General features: G+C 39.1%; 2 protein-coding genes and 2 long non-coding RNA genes across 5 annotated transcripts; all 4 read right to left on the bottom strand.

Moving 5' to 3' along the window:
• Positions 1-1,585: 1,585 nt before the first annotated feature.
• LOC119889198 lies at positions 1,586-5,484 on the bottom strand. The gene is made up of 3 exons (XR_005442028.1): positions 5,031-5,484; positions 3,548-3,630; positions 1,586-2,131 (listed from the first exon to the last, which is right to left on the bottom strand). It is a non-coding gene; the product is annotated as an uncharacterized LOC119889198 (long non-coding RNA).
• A 1,509-nt stretch (positions 5,485-6,993) lies between these two features.
• On the bottom strand, positions 6,994-11,549 carry LOC119889199. 2 transcript variants are annotated; one of them, XM_038700114.1, is made up of 6 exons: positions 11,473-11,549; positions 10,800-10,929; positions 10,233-10,366; positions 8,983-9,148; positions 8,530-8,823; positions 6,994-8,398 (listed from the first exon to the last, which is right to left on the bottom strand). In XM_038700114.1, exons 2-6 carry the CDS (start codon positions 10,907-10,909, stop codon positions 7,474-7,476), a joined length of 1,629 nt encoding a protein of 542 aa, XP_038556042.1. In that variant the 5' UTR covers positions 10,910-10,929; positions 11,473-11,549; the 3' UTR covers positions 6,994-7,473. The 2 variants fall into 2 exon arrangements, with proteins under 2 accessions (XP_038556042.1, XP_038556041.1); XM_038700113.1 differs by lacking the exon at positions 11,473-11,549 and having other exon boundaries at positions 6,994-7,243; positions 7,472-8,398; positions 10,800-11,197.
• A 517-nt stretch (positions 11,550-12,066) lies between these two features.
• On the bottom strand, positions 12,067-14,369 carry LOC119889200 (G2/M phase-specific E3 ubiquitin-protein ligase-like). The gene is made up of 3 exons (XM_038700116.1): positions 14,200-14,369; positions 13,011-13,228; positions 12,067-12,547 (listed from the first exon to the last, which is right to left on the bottom strand). The coding sequence occupies exons 1-3, from the start codon at positions 14,304-14,306 to the stop codon at positions 12,297-12,299; spliced, it is 576 nt and encodes a 191-aa protein (XP_038556044.1). The 5' UTR covers positions 14,307-14,369; the 3' UTR covers positions 12,067-12,296.
• A 1,113-nt stretch (positions 14,370-15,482) lies between these two features.
• On the bottom strand, positions 15,483-18,091 carry LOC119889201. The gene is made up of 3 exons (XR_005442029.1): positions 16,591-18,091; positions 16,177-16,391; positions 15,483-15,586 (listed from the first exon to the last, which is right to left on the bottom strand). It is a non-coding gene; the product is annotated as an uncharacterized LOC119889201 (long non-coding RNA).
• Positions 18,092-18,488: the final 397 nt, after the last annotated feature.

Here is an 18,488-nt window from a genome sequence, read left to right on the forward strand (position 1 = left end):
AACAATTATGATACATACATATAGACGCTGAAGGTTACTTTGCGCATCTAATACCGGTGCTTTTTCAGGCTTTCTCAAAGCGTCGTTATTTGACGCCCTGAGATGAGACAGGGCTCAAGTTTTCAAGGCTTAAGTTTTAAAAAAGTTATCTAGGTACATTTTGAGTGGCTGAATTAAACCAGCCGAAGATGGCAAATAAAAACTGCACACAAATTATCTTCCTTGTTAGCCCGGATAAGCTACACTGTAAACCTGAATAAGTTCAGAATACTCAAAATATTTGCAGAAACTGATTACCTCAAACTTTTAAGTAGTGGTAATAATATTTTTGAGTAAATATTAAATAAATTGAGAAATAAAACTTTAATTTCCACACACTAAATTACATTGATTTACTGATGCTTATAGAAATTAAATTCCACTTATTCTTTACTCAGTAAATGTAATTGTGCATAACTTATACGCTGAGCGAAACTAACTCACTCAACAAAATTACTAAACTTAAAATTTACAAAATGCCCATTTTCAGATAGTAGTCCTCAAAAATACAAATACAACTCCATTTTTACAATTCAAGTTCTCTTTATTAGTATCATCTTCTCACAACATCTTCCGTCATTTCTACATTTAACAGACACAATAAGGCACATCTAGCATAAAGCTGAATAGACAAAGTAACTGACTGCTTTGATCAGATAATTAACCAGCAACAATTTAGATAATCAATTTGTTTTCATTCGTTTTTGCAATAATGTTGAACATTCTCTATTTCCTGATTATTAATGATATTTTTAGGTGTTAAGTGATAACTTTAATCTCTTGAGCAAAGAAATTCCTTTGAGATAAACAAAATTTCCTTTTACTACCTACTTTACTGTGTTTTGTGGAAAAAGCGACTATGCATAACTTTATTCCATCACCAGCACTTTTACTTAAATAATATAAAAAGGGAGCTTTAAATGTGGAGTTTTATGGAATCATAAGCAAATAAAGATAGCTAATAAAGATTGTTTAAAATAAGAAGTCCTACACTATATATAGTATAATGGTATAATATACAAAATAAGATGGTATTTTTGTGTGGGGGGATTGGGAATAAGAAAATTATGTTTTCCAATAAAGAAATATGCAATTCCACATAATTTTGGAACACTGAATAAGTGAATAAGTAGGAAAATCTAGGGCAGATTAATAATAAACTACCCCCCAAAATCTAAACTTGCTAAATAAGTCTACTGGAGTTGAATTATAACCATTAGATCTGGGAAAATTCATTTGGTTTGTTTTGATGCTTTCCACAATGATTTTATATTCATTGCGCAGCACCAAGCTGTTTTGAGCCTCACCATCTTATAATGGCAGGGAAACACAAGACCTCAGAATCATTACAGATAGGATTATTCATGTTTGCCTTTTGTGTCTTAATTTACTGCTTTATACATTTGTAGAAATTAACATAATAGGCAACATGAGAACCACCTCCCTTCTGCATTACTACAAGCATTTCATTTGTACATCAAAATCCAAAAGAATAATCTCCTCATTAGCTTAAAAGGACTAGCGTTAGTTTGCATCCCTAATTTACTTTAACGTTACTAACCTCAGCTCCTCCGTGGTCAACACCGTCCTTTTTTAATTTAACGATCAAGATGTACAGTAGAGGACAGAGCTGTAACATAACAACTTAATGCTGATCTTATCCTCCGCTAACTTTCACCGTCACTTTCTGCCGCTCTCTCACATTCGCTCATCCTTTAAAGAATGAGTAGAGGGAGACAGCCATGCGTTGATTGTTACTGTAGTTTACTGAAAATCATTAACGATCGTGTGAAATTTTAATAGTGGCGCTCATTCATTAAACAGCGACAGTAGGCTTCAAATACGTTGCTAGAGACCTACTTTAAGCCCTAAGATCATAGTATTGAAACGGACCAACCAAAGAACAAGACGCAGATTCAGGTTGTCCTCACACAGAGGAGCAGGTTGAGGTGGGGCGATCTCCTCCTCGTTTGTGGGCAGACCCACTCCTTTCCGGGAGCGAGGCGAGGAGGCCAGAGCCTTATGGCGGGACTTGGGAGGCTTGGTCTGGGAGTCCTCGTATTCTTCCGCCCAGGCGAACAGGTCGCTGAACCTGCAGGAGGAGGAAGTGATATCATCAGCCACCCGTCAGTGTGTGTGAGTGCGTGCGTACCTAATCTTGTGGACCTCATCACAGCTGGCCTGAACGGCCAGTTCAGAAGTGCTTTCGGGAGTTTGTACATGAGTTACATTAACATTTAGCTGACACTTTTATCCAAAGCTACTTACAATAGCTATATATGTCAGAGGTCGCACGGCTCTGAAGCAACTAGGTCTCTCACACCAAAGGCATCTGGCTTACCCACTGCCCCATCACCACCTCCAGAGAAACTAACAAATCCATCCACAGCCACCTTTCACTGTGGCTGAAGCGGACTGCACAAGGAGCGTCAGTGTCAGTGACCACAGTGAGAAGTGCCAGCAATGATGTCTGATTCATCTTTGCACTGCAAAAAAACCCCAATCCAATTATGAGGATAATTATAAAAGAAAGCACTAGCACTCTATGCTCATCGGTGCCCCCCACACCAAGCATATTTTGTATTTTTTCCAAGTCTGTCTTGATACAATACTCACATGCCAAAATGTTAAGAGTTACTGGTGGCTGTTATGAATCCTTCTATCTATACTGACTCTAACGCTTTCTTAATGTTACTCAACTGTAAGTGAATGAGGACAAGATTCTAAAGTTCATTAGAAACAGTTATGAGACTTCAACAGTCTGACTTAGACAAGCCACAAAACATATCCTAAGTATTTTTAGTAGTTAACACTTTGTGTCTTTACTTGCTGAGCTGCAGCAGTGTGATACTTCCTTCCAACAGTAAACCAACACAATGACCCAACAACAATATCCTTTTAATTTTTAACTAGACCGCTTAACCCTTATTTAGCTTTAACTAAACTTAGCCTCCTAAAATCCTGTGTCTTTATATGGAGACTTTTTTACGTTTTGGGATCCCTTCACTTCATTCTGCTCAACTTAGACTTACTCGTTAATGGGCACATGCCTGTGCCCTATAGGGTCACTTGCCGAACATGTTCTGATGTCCGTTTCTTTTTTGTTACACATTGGGTACACAGACTCATTTTCTTGTAAAAGTATGTCCTGTTCAAAGACAATGCAACTAATATAAATACACACAGAATCAAAGCCCAGGTCTTCGGAGGTTTGGAAAAAAAATTTTCATGAAAGGAGAAGTGGCGATTTGTCCCTAATTTCTAACAATTTGGCCATGCCTATGAAGGGGATGCTAATAGCCAACAATAACCTTCACTATACACATCATATTTTAGTATTGTTTCGAGATAGACTACAAAACCCCCCTACAAACCTACCCTTTCATCTCTTTAAAACTGTCAGTTGCTGGAAGAGGTATTTGAGTTGGTTTTCCGTAGAATTTTACATTTACATTTCATACTGCTTGTGGTTGATATTGACATTTCTGTGAGCACACTGAGTACTTACATTGCAGGTTTTGAAGACGTCAGTCATCCGCTAGCAGGTTCACTGGGAGGCCACGGAGGGTCGGATGGCATCTCATGTTGTTCCTAGATTGACAATCAAAATAATTATTATACAAATATTTTTACAGCACATCAAGCCATAAAGTGTAACAGTTCTACCAATATAATTCTAAAATAATAATAATGTTGATAGCAGTGGTGGCTCCTGCCAAATCTCTCAGGGGGGCCAATTGTTGCGATGATGACTAAGGTGACTACTTCAATGGTCTTAGTCTGTTATAAGACAAGGATTGTTCCTTAGGCTACATACTGCATAGTATTTGTGAACAGCTACATCCTGAAGTTCATTGTCAATGTCTACAATGAATGAACACTCCACAGTTAAGATCAACAGATCTTTAGACCTTTGGATGTAAAGGCAACTACTTTAGCAATAATGAAAAAAGAATGACTCTCACAATCTGATTTAGCTATGACAAACCTTTTATTTAGGAACAACAAATCCAGAAAAAAGTGCAGTGGCACTGGGCTGATAATGTGCAATGAATAAAATTATTTGTAGTTAATGTTGCGTTGCAGCTAAAGGACCCGTCTCAAGTAATAGGCTACACTTATGTAATAATGTCACATATGCTGTATATGAAGGTGGATCAAACATAGCTAATCTTAAATGTTTAATGGGGTACAGTATTTATTTTCATTCTTTAAGTTACAGACATTACACAAGACTAATAAGGTAAGCAGAGAGTTGTAAAAAATCCACTTTTTATCCTGTAGTTACACAGTATTATTAGGGGTGTGGGAAGTATTAAAGTATCCACTGTTCTCCTGTACTCTATAATCACACAGTAACAACGAGCTATGTGTTGTTCTCCCATTCTCACTATGTATTTTCACATAAACATGAAGGCATGTAAGGGAAAATATAAAAGATATATTCTATTATTTGTGGTTTATTTTCTGTGTTGCTTTCCTACTTCTTCTTATTACCCTTGTAGCATGTCTACGCATGATTTTGATAAAATTCTGAAAACTAATATTTCATAAAGATTTACTCATAAACCTCGGGAAAAGGGCACAACCAGAGATTTAATTCACCCAGAGCGTTTTAATAATTATACAATTATTCACTAGTGATCAGATAGTTAATAATCGCTCAATTATCTTAAATCAGTAGTAAATTCTCATGACAGGGACTTGGAGTTAGACAATACACACACAATTCCTGTGATTACGGTGAAATTTATTAAATAACCAAGGTGAAATAAATGCGGTTAAATACACAAAGAAATAAGCAATGGCTAACAAACATGAGGCAAACAACAAGAATGTGGAGTTCTATGTAAATTGGGTTCTCTTTTTTGATTTGAATTTGATTCATACGGGCAGCTAATGAACGCAAGCTATGAGTTTAAGGGTTAAAAATAATCGATTAACAGACTATTGGACATCACTGATCACAGAATGCAGGGTTTTAGTCTTACTGCTTGTCGTTTCTACCAGCCGGGTTGCTGGTCGGCGGCCTCACGCTGGTGGAGTTCCGTGCGTTCTCGGTTAGGACAGCTTAAAGCCGTCGGCCAGTGGCTTTCTCTGCCAGGGAATTGCTCCAGAGGTCCGTCTTGGTCAGCTTATTGAACAAAACCTTCAGTGGGAGGCCTTTACAACTCTGGCTCGGGTTAAAGGTTTGGTCGTCTTTTGTTAATGCTGGCGGGCCCACTTGGCTGGGTCCGGGTGTCGGTGGAAGCAGTGTAAGTTAGCTTGATGAATAAAGCTTAAAAGAACTTGGTCGTTCTTGAATTAAAATTGTGTAACTTAACGGTCTGATAACTTTTAACAAAACAAACCAAAGAAAATAAAAAGTAAGTAAGTTGCTGGAAACGAGGGAAAAGCCGAGGTCGCGGCGCTTCGCGGTCGTTGCTGAGCGCGTGCCGAAGTGCAGGTGTATGGCAAGCCATTAGTGCCAAAAAACGTCACTCTTGTAGCACGTTTTGCTAACAAAACGGCGTTTAAAACGGCGTTTTGTGTATAAAAACGCCGCGAAAAACGCCGTTTTCTTTTGGCACGCCGTAAAAAGCGGCGTTTAGTTAACTAAACAAACGGCGTAAAAAACGGCGTTTTGTACAATGATAATGAGCTCCGCCCTGTGGATTTTACAGCCACTAAATTTGAACTGTTGTCACCCAATCAGTACAGAAGAAGAACAGACCACACTAATTCAGCACTGATCTACTTTACTGTGATCGTAGCCACTCAAAGGCATAAAGTAACCACAGACAAGCATGAAAAACTCAACACAAAAGTCCCAGACTGATCAAGTAAATTGACTACATTTACTAAAAATATTTAGCTACTCTAGGTTATAGCTTGTAACATCTAGTGATTGATGATTTTAGATCAAATTTGACATAAATAATTAATTTGCATTTTATTTATCATCACTGTCAGATTAAAGTATCTCCTAAAATAGAACATACAAACACAAAGAAAGTAAGAAATCACCATAAGTGGAACAACTATCTTTACATGGTCATCAGTGAACAGTTTAAGCCTCATTTGTCTTTTTATGAGCCCTTCAGTCGGTGTAGTATTGATAGCGAGCCTACCCTTGTTTCTACAAAGCTTTGTTTTACCATGTCATCCTAAATCCAGGCCAAAGGCAACCTGACACAAACGTGTGTTTCAGTCGGTTCAGGGAAAACTTGTCATTTATCCCTGGCTTTTATTTATTTATCCAAAGCTATCCTTCCGGACTCCTGCGATAATATTTATGTTACCCCAAAACACTACACTATACAAGTTGCTACAAAAACTTATCTTATTCCATATTTATATATTTCCACATTTATTTATGTTGACTGTATGTTTGTCTACATGTAGCACCTTATCACCACAGCAAATTCCTCGTATGTGTAAAACACTACTTGACAATAAAGCTCCTTCTGATCCTGAAAAGGCATCTGCAGGCTATTAAGATACTTGGTTTTTAAAAAACGCTGAATTGCTTTCCTCCGAAATGGACATATTTGAGAAAGGTTACCTGAAGTCTTTGTGAAAGCATACCTTCTGATGATACCTAAGCTAAATAATAAGATGCTTGTTTTGAAATCATGTTAATCATCAATAAGCTATCTTTACATTGTGAATAATGTTGGCTGATAATGACAAAATGAAATCGGTTTAATCAGTAAAGGTTGAAATTTATTTTACTGTGTAAACCACACAACATTCAAAATTATTATTATGAACAACCAGGATAAAGAATCTGTCAGACTATTTGTGAGAGACAATTGATTGGAGTCTTGACTACTACCAGATATTTGACTTAATACTTTGAACAATTAGGAATTATGTTAAAACCATTAAAACCAGTAAAAGGTATTTAAAAAATAATGCAAAAATATAATTACGCTCATTTTAATGAACAACTGTAACTAATATAGCCTAAGTACATCAGTGTGTGTGTGTGCGCGTCTGCGTGAGGCTCCAGCTGGTGACGGGCATCACTCGTGGTCCAGTCCATCGTAGGGTGAGTGGAAGTTCTTGGGCAAAACCTTCAGTTCTTGGGGCTGTTTGAACTTCAGCTCTTTAACTGGCTGGCTGGATGCGCACAGTGGGGCTGCTGTGGTGATACTCTTCTTTTAAGAGATGGGGACAGATAGGCTTCCCAGTCATCTGAGTGGTGCCATCCACGTTGTATCTAGTGGATGGAAGAATTTAAAAGGGAAAATAGGGACAGAATTTTAATAGATTACAAAGTACGTCTTTCACAGTGGTGGAAAAAGTTGTCAAAAGTACAAAAGCCCTACATGGGCATCCCTGCCTCCAACCCAATACATTTCTTTTTCACTACTGCCTTTTTGGGGATTCCTGAGCAAGTTCAATGACTCACATGAAAGAAAGTTCAGTTAAGATCAAATATGAACACCTTCATCTGTGAAGTCCCTGTGATCCCAACGCTGAATCCAAAAAGGATACAAGATCACGGATAATCTGTATGCCATGATTTCCTCTGGGGCCACTGAGTGGGTCGAACCGTGCTTGCACTTCCTCCATTACAGGACCTTCCAACATGTACTGGATGTCAGGCACAGTAATCCGTCTTTCTGGCCAGTCTAGCAGCAACTCCAGCTCTTCTGTCCTAGGAATTCCAGCAGCAGCTTCTTGACCACCACCAGCTGCAGCAGCAGCAGCTTCTTGACCACCACCAGCTGCAGCAGCAGCAGCTTCTTGACCACCACCAGCTGCAGCAGCAGCAGCTTCTTGACCACCACCACCAGCAGCAGCTTCTTGACCACCACCACCAGCAGCACTGGCCACAAAGATGTCCTGCATGGCAGTTGATGGTCGGCCCTGTTGCTCAAGGCAGCCTCTAACAAAAATCTGTAGTGGGCTCATGTGTCTCTCTGTTCTCAAACCATGGTTATTCCATTGATTTGTAAAGTCGTTTAAGTCCCGGTTGATCCTTGGCAGATAGACATAATGGAGAGCCCAGAGGTCCCTCTCACTGTCAACATTAATGATGCCCTCGCTCTCCAGATGGTGGAATAAGTCATAATAGACATTCGTCAGTCCACGCCAGAGATCACCCCAGAGCCTCTCAATTCTCTGATTGTGGGTACTCCGGCCTCGGAGAGCACTGCCACGGTCAAAGCCTCTGTAGATGTTCATCATCAGCCAGACTGCGCTGTTCTCACCTCCTCTGTCCGTCCTGACCCTGGAGGGTATGCCATAGTGGATCACAGCACTGATGAAGCTGTCCAACACAGTGCTGCTGCGGTTGTTGTTGGAGGCACGCAGGAAGACCACAAGGCGACTAAACCCATCTATAGCCCCATGAATAACTATCCGCCACCTAAAACCAGATTAAAAAAATTATTATTAAGGTGGCTATTGATATAGCAAAAATGGCAAACACGTTCAGCTGATGTAACATTCCTTTTCTTTGTCAAAATAAATGCTGAATAAATCTGTTGCTGTAGTTACCTTATCAGCTTGTGGTTTCCATCAATGTGCCACAATGAGTTTGGACCTGCCACCTGATAAGACCGTCGCTCTGGTCTCTGCAGAACTGCTCGAAGCGCAGCAGCTCCAGGATTTAATCGAATCATGCTTGCTCGCACTCTCCTTCTCTGCACACGGAGTCCACTTGCATGCAGCGATGCCCTCACAGCCTCAGGACCAACTAGGTCATTGCCAGCCACAATGTCTTGCACATGTTCATCTAGGGCAGAATCGGTCAAGTCTGCATACAATGAAGCGCGAGTGCAGTGTAACTGTCTAAAAGGTAGAGAAATGTAATCCAGCACAATCATAAGTTACTCTTAATGTCCATCATGACCAAACAATATGCACACACATTACATATAAAAGTGTGTGTTTTTACGGGTCAAATCTTACGTGACTATATCACATCACACGGAAATCCTAGTCTCTTACCTCAAACGTCGTCTAACTGTACGCACAGACACATGCAGAATATCTGCCATCTGGGGTGCAGTGAAGCCACATGACCTTAAGAATGACAGCTGTTCCCGAGTGACACAGTAATGTGGTCGACCTCTACCTCCACTCAAAACCAGCGGTGCCTGGTAGCCAAAACTACCTGAAATGACATCAGAATCAGATTTATTGGCCAAGTATGTTAACACACATAATTTTCTTCCAGCCATTACTGACTCAAGCACTACAGACATTATACAGAAGGTGTACATATTATATACAGAAAATATACAACATATAATCAATACAGTTGTGTCTGGTAGTGTAAACCATAATGTGGATTGCAAACAAATTGTGACGTGTGAGTATTTATACAATTCAGTATTTGACATGAAGCTGGGTTTAAAAGCTATCTGACGAAACATCAGTAGCTATGGCACGTGCTTAAATTTAACACATGGACTGTGGGGTAGTGCCATGCTTGCAAATATCTGTGCATTTATGCTAAGGTCTTAAGCTTCGAGTCTGGTCCTTTTTAATAAAACACACTTAAAAATAAATTTAAAAGTGCGGTGAAAAAGTATTTGCCCCCTTCTTGATTTCTTCCTTTTTTGCATATTTGTCACATTTACAGTAAATATTTGGATCATCCAAACTGTAATATTTGGTGTAAACTGTAAATAATTGTAAATGTTATGTTCTGGAGCCTACAACAGGAATATTGTTATGTTATATTAATGAATACTTATACGCAGAAACTATCAAATCTCGTCACCCAAAAACCTGCGCCTCAAATTTGCTTAACTTCACAATAAGTACAATTTTTAAAATGGTATAATATAGTTCAATAACTTTTAGAAATATTTTTATTAAATTACCTTTCTGAGGTATTTCTATAACTTTTGCATAACCTTAATAGGAGAAAGAAACTTTCCATTTCTATAACAAGGCATTATAGGCTATAGCCAAAATAATAACAAGTTGAGGCCACCTAACATCAACTTATACAGCACAGAATATTGATGAAACCTCAACATCAAAAGCGCAGTATGTAAAATAAACTTTTACTGCAAAGCTGCCACACACACTCGATATTGCAAATATTTCCACAAGGATAGATTCTTTGGAAGTTTAAGAATGCTAACACTAAAAACTACATATCCGGTTCAAGTCATAGTCATTATGATTGCAGTACTAGAAACAGAATAATAATAAAATTTACAAAAGACAACACACTGTGAGCTCACCCTGTTGCCCGGGCTGAGAAGACATTCTGACCTCCTGAATTAATTCAGCCAAGTCGCTGAGAAGTTGGTCTGCAGCTGTGACATTGATCAGTCTTCCCCTTGCCCACTGGAGGCTTCTGTGCATTGTCTCTAGCCTGAGAAAATAAGAAAGCGTAATGGTTACCCATTTATTGGTATCAGAATGAGCTTTATTGCCAAGTAGTATTTTACATACACAAGGAATTTGCTATAGTGATTATGTTGTAGACAAACATACAGTTGACATACATAAACACACACAATACCATCTTAAACCCTTTCTCCTGTAATAATTTAACAGTATATAAGCAGAGCTGAAGTCCACAAACATGATCCTAGTGTCGGTTCCTGGTCCTGTGATGGAATTGAGGTGGGAGCCAGAGATATAGGCCATATTGGCATAACCAGGCACCATGCAATTCCTATGCAGACTGTTTTACTGTATACTGTAATATAGCATAACGATCAGCAGTGTGTGCAGGCCTTTTACTTAATAGTTTTAGAGTGCATCATCCTTTGACATTTTCGAGCATGCCTATCACAACATACCTCGTCAATGTTAAGAGTTGCACACCAGATCCAACATCGTCCATCAACAGACGCCGTGTACAGTCTTGAAGAATGTGCCTGCACCGCAAGATGAAGGTCCTCCGAGCCATAACTTCTTTCAGATGTCTGTCTGAATTGAGTTTAGAAGGACAACTGAGAGTTCTTCTGTGTCTTTGGTACCACCCACCCATCAACTTGGCTTTGACCAAATGCAAAAATATCACGAGGTTTACAATTACTTTACAGAGTTCCCGTTTCCCTCTTGTACACAGAATCTGAGATTCTCAAAATACACACGAAAATACTACAAATACACAAAATAAAAGTTTCCACTAAAAGCTATGAAGGGTAATTAATATTTTTCATTAATTCAAGAGTCTGCCTGCACAACTAAATGTTGTTTAACTTAACACTGTTTTTTGACATAACATGATAAATCCCATTTAGTTGTAACATTAACGCAATGCTGGTATGAGCGAGGGGGTCTCACGAGGTCTCATTCCAGGCTACAAGCCGATGCTCAAACTAATGTTAACTTACAGCAATGGCGGCGGCATGAACGTTCCCTCATCTGCTAACTGAGCAGTAACAATTACGAGTCGCAAATAAGTACTTACAGAACTTTATTTTTACCACGTTAAACATTGTTCTGGCCAAGTATACATCAACTTACCTGGGAAATGCAAATTCACTTTAGACAGATGAGTTTTCGTATACAAGTAACTTTTTGCTAGTAGTTCTGAAAACACTTCTTGCTTTGACCGGCTTTCTGTCGAGGCCTGCCTCCGAATCTGCCTGATTGGCTAACTCTAACCCCAACTTTAGGCAAGGAATAACCAATCAGAGGCAGTTGTTGAAACTCGATTAATAAAAACGAAAACTCTATAGCATAATTTAAAATTTATATTATAATTAATTTCATGAAAAGGCACAACAAAACCCACAAACAGTTGGATCTGGATTAAAGTTGCCCAATTTGTCAATTACAACCTAGGGCACTTCATAACTGGTCATGGTAATAATGTTACACTGGTAGCCACTAAAAGTAACTTGATAAGTGCAAAACCTGTCGGTTAATGAGGACAGAACGAGGGAGTATATGGGAACAGGCCATTAAAGCATTGGTTCAGTTTAATTTGAAACAAACAATTGAATTGCTTCTTAAAAGAAATAAAGCACTATAATACTAGTGTGTGTGTGTGTGTATGTATATATATATATATATATATATATTATCCACACTTTTACTCAACTACAATAAATAGGTTACACTTTGTGTGATATAATTTTACATAATATTGTATTTATATTAAGTTAGCATTTTCATACAAATTTTGTACCAATACATGACAATTACAATTTACTTCTTTTTTTAAAACTAAACTAATGTGAGGTTTGTGAACAGAAAATATGAACAGAAAAAAACAAAACAACTATGAACAAATGAACAAATCCTGAGAACTTCACTCCAAAAGTGAAAAGACAAATAGACACCATTTAGGCCAACCCAAACTGCTGTGCAGAGCCTATCCCAAGCTCCATGTTAGTTTTGAATATACTGTAGGTTTGACCCACGGGTAGATGTAGCACCAACGCGCAGGTGTTGGCCTGGGGAAACTTGGCATGTCCATCTTCAGGGTGTAAAAATGCCAGCTCAGGCTGCACTGAAAAGCCCATTGCTGGGATTCTGCGGAGACCTGTTCCAAAAATTAGGACCTGCTCCAGTGTGATTGGTCCAGCAAGTCCACCTGTATATAGATATAAAAATAAATTATGTTGCAAGAGGATTCATGAAGGAGCCAGCCACAGCCAGTAGTAGATTGTAAGATAAATGTAGAGACTATTCTTAAAAGCAAAAACAAAGTACCAAGAGGCTGAGGTAGGGCCTTGTGGTGCCGTTTGTCGGACTCGCTGCATAATTCGCAGATTTCAAAAAAAATATTCTAGGTTTTTGATGAAAATATGCAACTTAAAATGTGAAAACCGTATAGTGAGAAATCAATCAAAACTATAGAGAACACCGCGTTCATCAAAAAAACAAAAAACAGCAGCGTCCCATTCACTCACCTGTTATCTGCTCACTGGCATTAAACAGGTGTGTAAATTAACTATACAGAAACCATCCACGTGACTTACCAAAAACATGACAACACAAATAAACCTATACACACACACACACACACACACAATTATAAGCACAGGGACCCATACCTTCCACCTCCAGGAGCCAGTCTTTCCAGAATACAATGGTCCTGGCTTCCAACCGCCTCCTATTTGATGATGGGAGGGATCGGCATCTGGCCTGGAACACCCCCACAATGTCGCTGGCCTTTAGGGTTGTTGTGTCCTGGAGGAAGACTTTTTCAAAGTCTTGTGGATGTGAGGTGACTTCATCCAGGACACCAAGTGAAGTTAGTCCTTCTTTGAATCTGATGCAAAAAAATAATAATTTAATTCTGTTCTTTTACAATGTTACCCAAGATTGTAGAAATTGTAAAACACCATTACCTCATGTTCTATTATTGCTGGGTCTCTGTAAATATTACTAAGAGTATGGTCTAGACCTTGTCTATATGAAAACTGCAATGAGATAAACTTATGAATTGGCACTACTGTGTGTGTATATAAAAATTTAATTGTATCGTTTTCTGCCTGCAAGTCTGTACACGTGTGTGCGTAAAAAACAAAAATCAATAAAAAAATTGTCTTGACCAACCTCTGGAGAGACACCATCAGGGTGACACACAATAGCAATGCCCTTTCATACATTAGCAGACCCCAACTACCATTTCCTGCTGTCATCAGATTTGTGGTATTAATTTTTTTGCCTCTGCCCTGCCTCTTCACACCTTTAAAGATTCTCCAATACTCCCTCACCATGCACCTAGGGCAAGGGGTTTTCAAAGTCTTAGACTGCGGGCTTCCCCTCAGACAAAGTTTCGGAAACAGCGCTCCCCCCACCAAGTCTTTAGTTTAGTTTACTTTGTAAGCTTTGCTTAATTCCTGGATGCCTATCGGATCTTGATTAAATTAATTGATCCCATAGACACTTAATATTTGAGCCAAAATAGCATGACTTCTGACTACAGTGACTTAGTTTCTGACTCTGATGGGGGAACCAAAAACTACTGTATCTCCAAACTCACACATGTAGGCTATTCTATGTTCACTTGGTGATATGGTGGTTTCAGTTCCAGTCACCGAGCCTCCCCTGAAACCATTTACTTTAAATGGTGTACTTAATATTGTGATTAGTTAATTTAAAATAACTTGACTTCACGTGTCAATAGCAACTCAAGGAGAAATCCCACTACTGTAATTTGAACACCAAGGTTCTAGTAAAGTTGCTTTGCTGCAGTTGATGTCAATTAACATTTTCTGTTTGTAATATACAACTTACTGTTGGAGGGCTGCATAGATTCGGCCTTCACAGTGGAACTGGAGGACAGCTTCCATCAATTCCCCCCTGTGGTCCAACGAGCGGAGGTGCCGTAGGGCTCCCATCATTGCCAACTCTTCGGCCGCTTCATTGACAGCCTGCCTTGCATCCTGTAGCGCTACTGCACTGCTTATCTGAAATTATAAAAGAAATAGAGAGTAGCCACTACCAAATACTTGAACATTTATTGGCCAGAGACAGGTGTGTAAAGTGTGTAATGACTTCCAAACTTGCCTTCTCCAGTTTTGCCCTAAGGCTGTGGTCTACCACCTCTTCAATGGTTGCTGGACTAGGTGGAAGACCACAGACTTGATTAAAAAGCCTCTTGGAAAAAAAGTGTGGCGACACCCCTCCATGGATGAGACAAACTGCCAACATTTGGCCCACAAGTCTATAAGTGTTGTTGTGAAGAGCTATAAAAGAAAGACAATTAAAATTGATCAAAGTAATGTTAAATAAAGCTGTGGAGTGTGGACATACATTAAATGAGTATGTTTCCTGACATTGTTGGAAAGAAAAAAAACAAACAAAAAAACATACCAACACTGTCAAGGGCCAGGGTACGGGCTTCAAGAGGCCCTTCAAATATTTGATGCTCCTGGAGTTGTTGCATTAGCAACCTACAAAATTCCCTTGTTGGCCCACCATCGTCGATGGCACCTTCTCCTTGACCATCCTCATCTATGAAAACGATGTCCAGCTTGGACTGTGGATTGAAGGCTGGTCGCCGGAAGGCTCTCTCGGCACATTCAAATTCTTCATTGCGAAGAACATTTATCTGATTGGCTGTGGGAGCCAGATGGTGAACCCTTGATTGTAGGGATCGAAGTGCCACAGCGATGTCAAAAGCTCTGTATTGATAGAGAAAAAATGCTGAAATTACAATCATTTAAACCAGTGGTTCTCCAGGTTTTTGTCACACCTTCAACTTGCACTATAAGGGTGTTACAGTATCTTCAGAAAATGTGTACTTACTCTTCAGTTCCCTCCTGGTATGGGCTCGATGGTGCGGAGGATATATAGAAATGATTGTGAGCTGGAGATGGAGCAGGTGAAGAGGTGTGGATTGGTGGAGATGGAGCAGGAGAAGAGGTGTGGATTGGTGGAGATGGAGCAGGAGAAGAGGTGTGGATTGGTGGAGATGGAGCAGGAGAAGAGGTGTGGATTGGTGGAGATGGAGCAGGTGAAGAGGTGTGGATTGGTGGAGATGGAGCAGGAGAAGGTGTTGGTGGATTGGAGGAGAAGAGGTGTGGATTGGTGGAGATGGAGCAGGAGAAGTTGTCCCAACTGCAATTGGTGGTGCAGCTGGTGTTTGTTCCACTGGTATGGAGGGGTTTGACATAACATCCTAAAATGAAATGATGAACAACATTAATATGCATGTGAAGGCTCATACAGTTTCAGCCACAACTTTATATCTTTATAAGTAAAGGCAAGTAGCATCTGAAGCGAACTAATAGGACTAAAAGGGGTAATCCACTTAAATGGAGGTGAGGCAGGCAGTCTGAGAAATGAACCAAATATCCAACAAAAGCAATAATACAAACTGAGAAGGCCAGCAAGAACCAAAATACAGAATCCCCAACAGAAACAGAATCCCAAAGACAGAAAAATTGTTAGACAAGATCAGATAATCAACATAACAGGAAAAAAGCTAGATAAGAAACAAGAAGTCAAAATACTACAAACATAAGGGTGCAAAATTGAAGACAATTTAATTGGCCTGGGAAATTGTTATATGTTGTCTTTAATTTTGCACCCTTATGTATGTGGTGTTGCTTAACACCATATAATCATGGACAAGGAACAAGAATGTGGAGACTGGGAGGTCTAAACAACAAAAACACAAGAGGAAAACATAACAGGAATAAAAACACGAAAATACTACAAACCAGACCAAAAACTACAACACTAGCGCTGTGTCACATATTTGCATACCTTGGGGCGTAGGTAGAGACAAGAGCGCCCTAGGGCATTCTGGGCATGTATGTCCCTTGGGCACTGCTCCTCCAACACTATTATGCTGCGCTGCCCATTGACTCGGCAAAGCTCAAAGTGTTCAGGCAACGCGGGGATGTTTTCTTGAAGGACTTGAACAAACTCCTGTTCGTCAAGGTCTAAAGGGACGACGACCCGACAGGGAGGAGTAGCATCTGCGTAAAAAAGATATATTACTCAAGTTTTAACAACGTAACAAAGTTCTTATTACTAATAACAAGCAAGACAAAATGTCATGAACCACTATGTAAAAGATGGTGAAACAAAAAACTGGTTATACAACAAATCTGTTTTTTGTTTTTTTAACAAAGATCTGTCCACGTAAATTAGCAAACTAATAAAAACAGAGATTACCCCTATGAGACCTGTAACAGGTCAATGTGCTGCTCCTCAGCACAGACACTCTGAAGGTTATTTGTCGTCTTGTGCTACATCTGCGTCTCCGGGCTGGTCCGCCACCCTCCTCTCGTCTGAATGTTTGGAATCTACAGAATAGTTGAAAATACACACGGAAAATATGATGAACTGTAACAACTCACAAACATTAACATTACTTATACTGCAGTCCTTCAAAGGTGTAGGTCTACTGTATTTCCGACTGAATTCTGGCAATGCAGTTAAAATACTAACATTTACTTTAATAAGCTTTGTCAACAGGTTCCTTGTAACTACATTAGGTTCCGCTAGACACAATGTTACGACTCTTTGCACAACCTCCACAATCTTGGGTTGAACAATCATAATAAAAGAAAAACTATTAAGTAAATTCTATGTTCTGCTCTCAGTACATTCTGAATTCTAAGTCTCTACTTTAATTGAAATGGCCTGTGCCAGAAGTAAAATCTGCACATTAATCTAGTCACATTGTATTCTGTCAAATGACAGGTAAGGAGGTTTTACCTAATTTCATTGTCCTACTTGTGCTAATTTGTGCTTTGTCTCAAAGGTGCTTCACGTTGCCGCTTTTAATAATCTTGAAAATCTGAGATTATATGCCTATATGTTTTGTTAAATATATAGTTTGTAGCCTTCGGTACTTTTGCTGAATGGCCGCTTCTGTTAATCTTGTTCATTAAGAGGATAATCAAAAACTTGCACGATTTTTAAATGAGATGGCGTAACATAGTGGCTTATTGTCATGACAACAGAACCGCAGCAATGAAGTCACAGTTCAAGATAAATCAACTGTTTTTACCAGTCAGATTCATCACAAGTCAAAATATTCACCCGAAGTACGAACGTTAACCTAAACAAATAAATTAAATGATGAATATGAATTAACTGACATAGCACTCTAAGGTTATCTTTAATTCCACTGTTTGTGCCGATTGACTATGTAAATAAAATAATGTATGGTAAAGGGACAAAAATATGACAAGTACGAAGAAGATGTAGGACATATTGGAAGTTGAAACAAAGTTTGTAAGACACTGTATCTTCCTCCAGAAGGAGGTCAATGAGACTGCAGCGCCGCCAGCTGGTGTAACCATTAAGTTACCTGTTGTTTTAGGCGCCTTTTGTGAAACACTTTCAATTCAAATGATAAAAGCCCCGGAAATAAGGCCTAACATTAATCATCCCCAAAAGATTTAACGTTGTAGGCTTGAATATCATTTTAGAAAATATGTCTTTTCAAATACTAAATGTCCAGACTTTTACTTTTCTTGTAAAGTAACAGCAAAAGCATTTTAGAAACATGCACTTTATGCACAGGTTATCCTACAATTATAATAATGTTAATTCAACTATTTTTAAATGCTAGCGTTAATATGCAATACTATGGAATGTCTGGTGTAAGTTTAACGTTACCCAGTAACAGTTAACATAGCCTACACTAATATCTATAAAAACGGATTTTTATACAGTCTATGATAAAAAACAGTTCACCTCTGAAGTAGAGAAGATGCTTCTTGTCCGTCTTCATTCAAAATTCTGTTGAACTGGGCGTTCATTCTGTCTCTGATTTCACTTATTCTTCTTCGAAATCTTCTGCCTCTCTCCGACATGTCTGTTCATCTACCATCTCAAAAGAGCGGACTGAGAATGAAAAGCCGCGGAAAACCGCGAAAACGTCAACAAGTGTGACGCAATTACGTTTGTTTCCTCATTCTTGCTGTCTCATTTTTAAAGCATTTCTCTCTGTGAGAATATGTTAATGGTTAGGATTATTTCCATTTTCAGGCAATATTATTATTATTTCCAATATTATTTAGGCTAGGCCTATGCGCTATAGCCTTGGTCTAACTCTGCTG

Source organism: Micropterus salmoides, unplaced genomic scaffold, assembly GCF_014851395.1.
Source record: "Micropterus salmoides isolate LMB-PRFRI ecotype aquatic unplaced genomic scaffold, ASM1485139v1 Ms_hic_scaffold_5, whole genome shotgun sequence".
Classification (NCBI taxonomy): Eukaryota; Metazoa; Chordata; class Actinopteri; order Centrarchiformes; family Centrarchidae; genus Micropterus; species Micropterus salmoides.

Excerpts from the sequence above, each read along its gene's own strand:
- LOC119889199 (XM_038700113.1), bottom strand. The coding sequence starts at position 10,990 with ATGGGTGGGTGGTACCAAAGACACAGAAGAACTCTCAGTTGTCCTTCT. Across the intron at positions 10,367-10,799 it reads CAACTCTTAACATTGACGAG|GCTAGAGACAATGCACAGAA; the intron begins GTATGTTGTGAT and ends TTATTTTCTCAG. Across the intron at positions 9,149-10,232 it reads TTCTCAGCCCGGGCAACAGG|GTAGTTTTGGCTACCAGGCA; the intron begins GTGAGCTCACAG and ends ATGTCATTTCAG.
- LOC119889200 (XM_038700116.1), bottom strand. The coding sequence starts at position 14,306 with ATGATGGGAGCCCTACGGCACCTCCGCTCGTTGGACCACAGGGGGGAA. Across the intron at positions 13,229-14,199 it reads ATCTATGCAGCCCTCCAACA|ATTCAAAGAAGGACTAACTT; the intron begins GTAAGTTGTATA and ends TTTTTGCATCAG. Across the intron at positions 12,548-13,010 it reads CTGGCTCCTGGAGGTGGAAG|GTGGACTTGCTGGACCAATC; the intron begins GTATGGGTCCCT and ends ATCTATATACAG.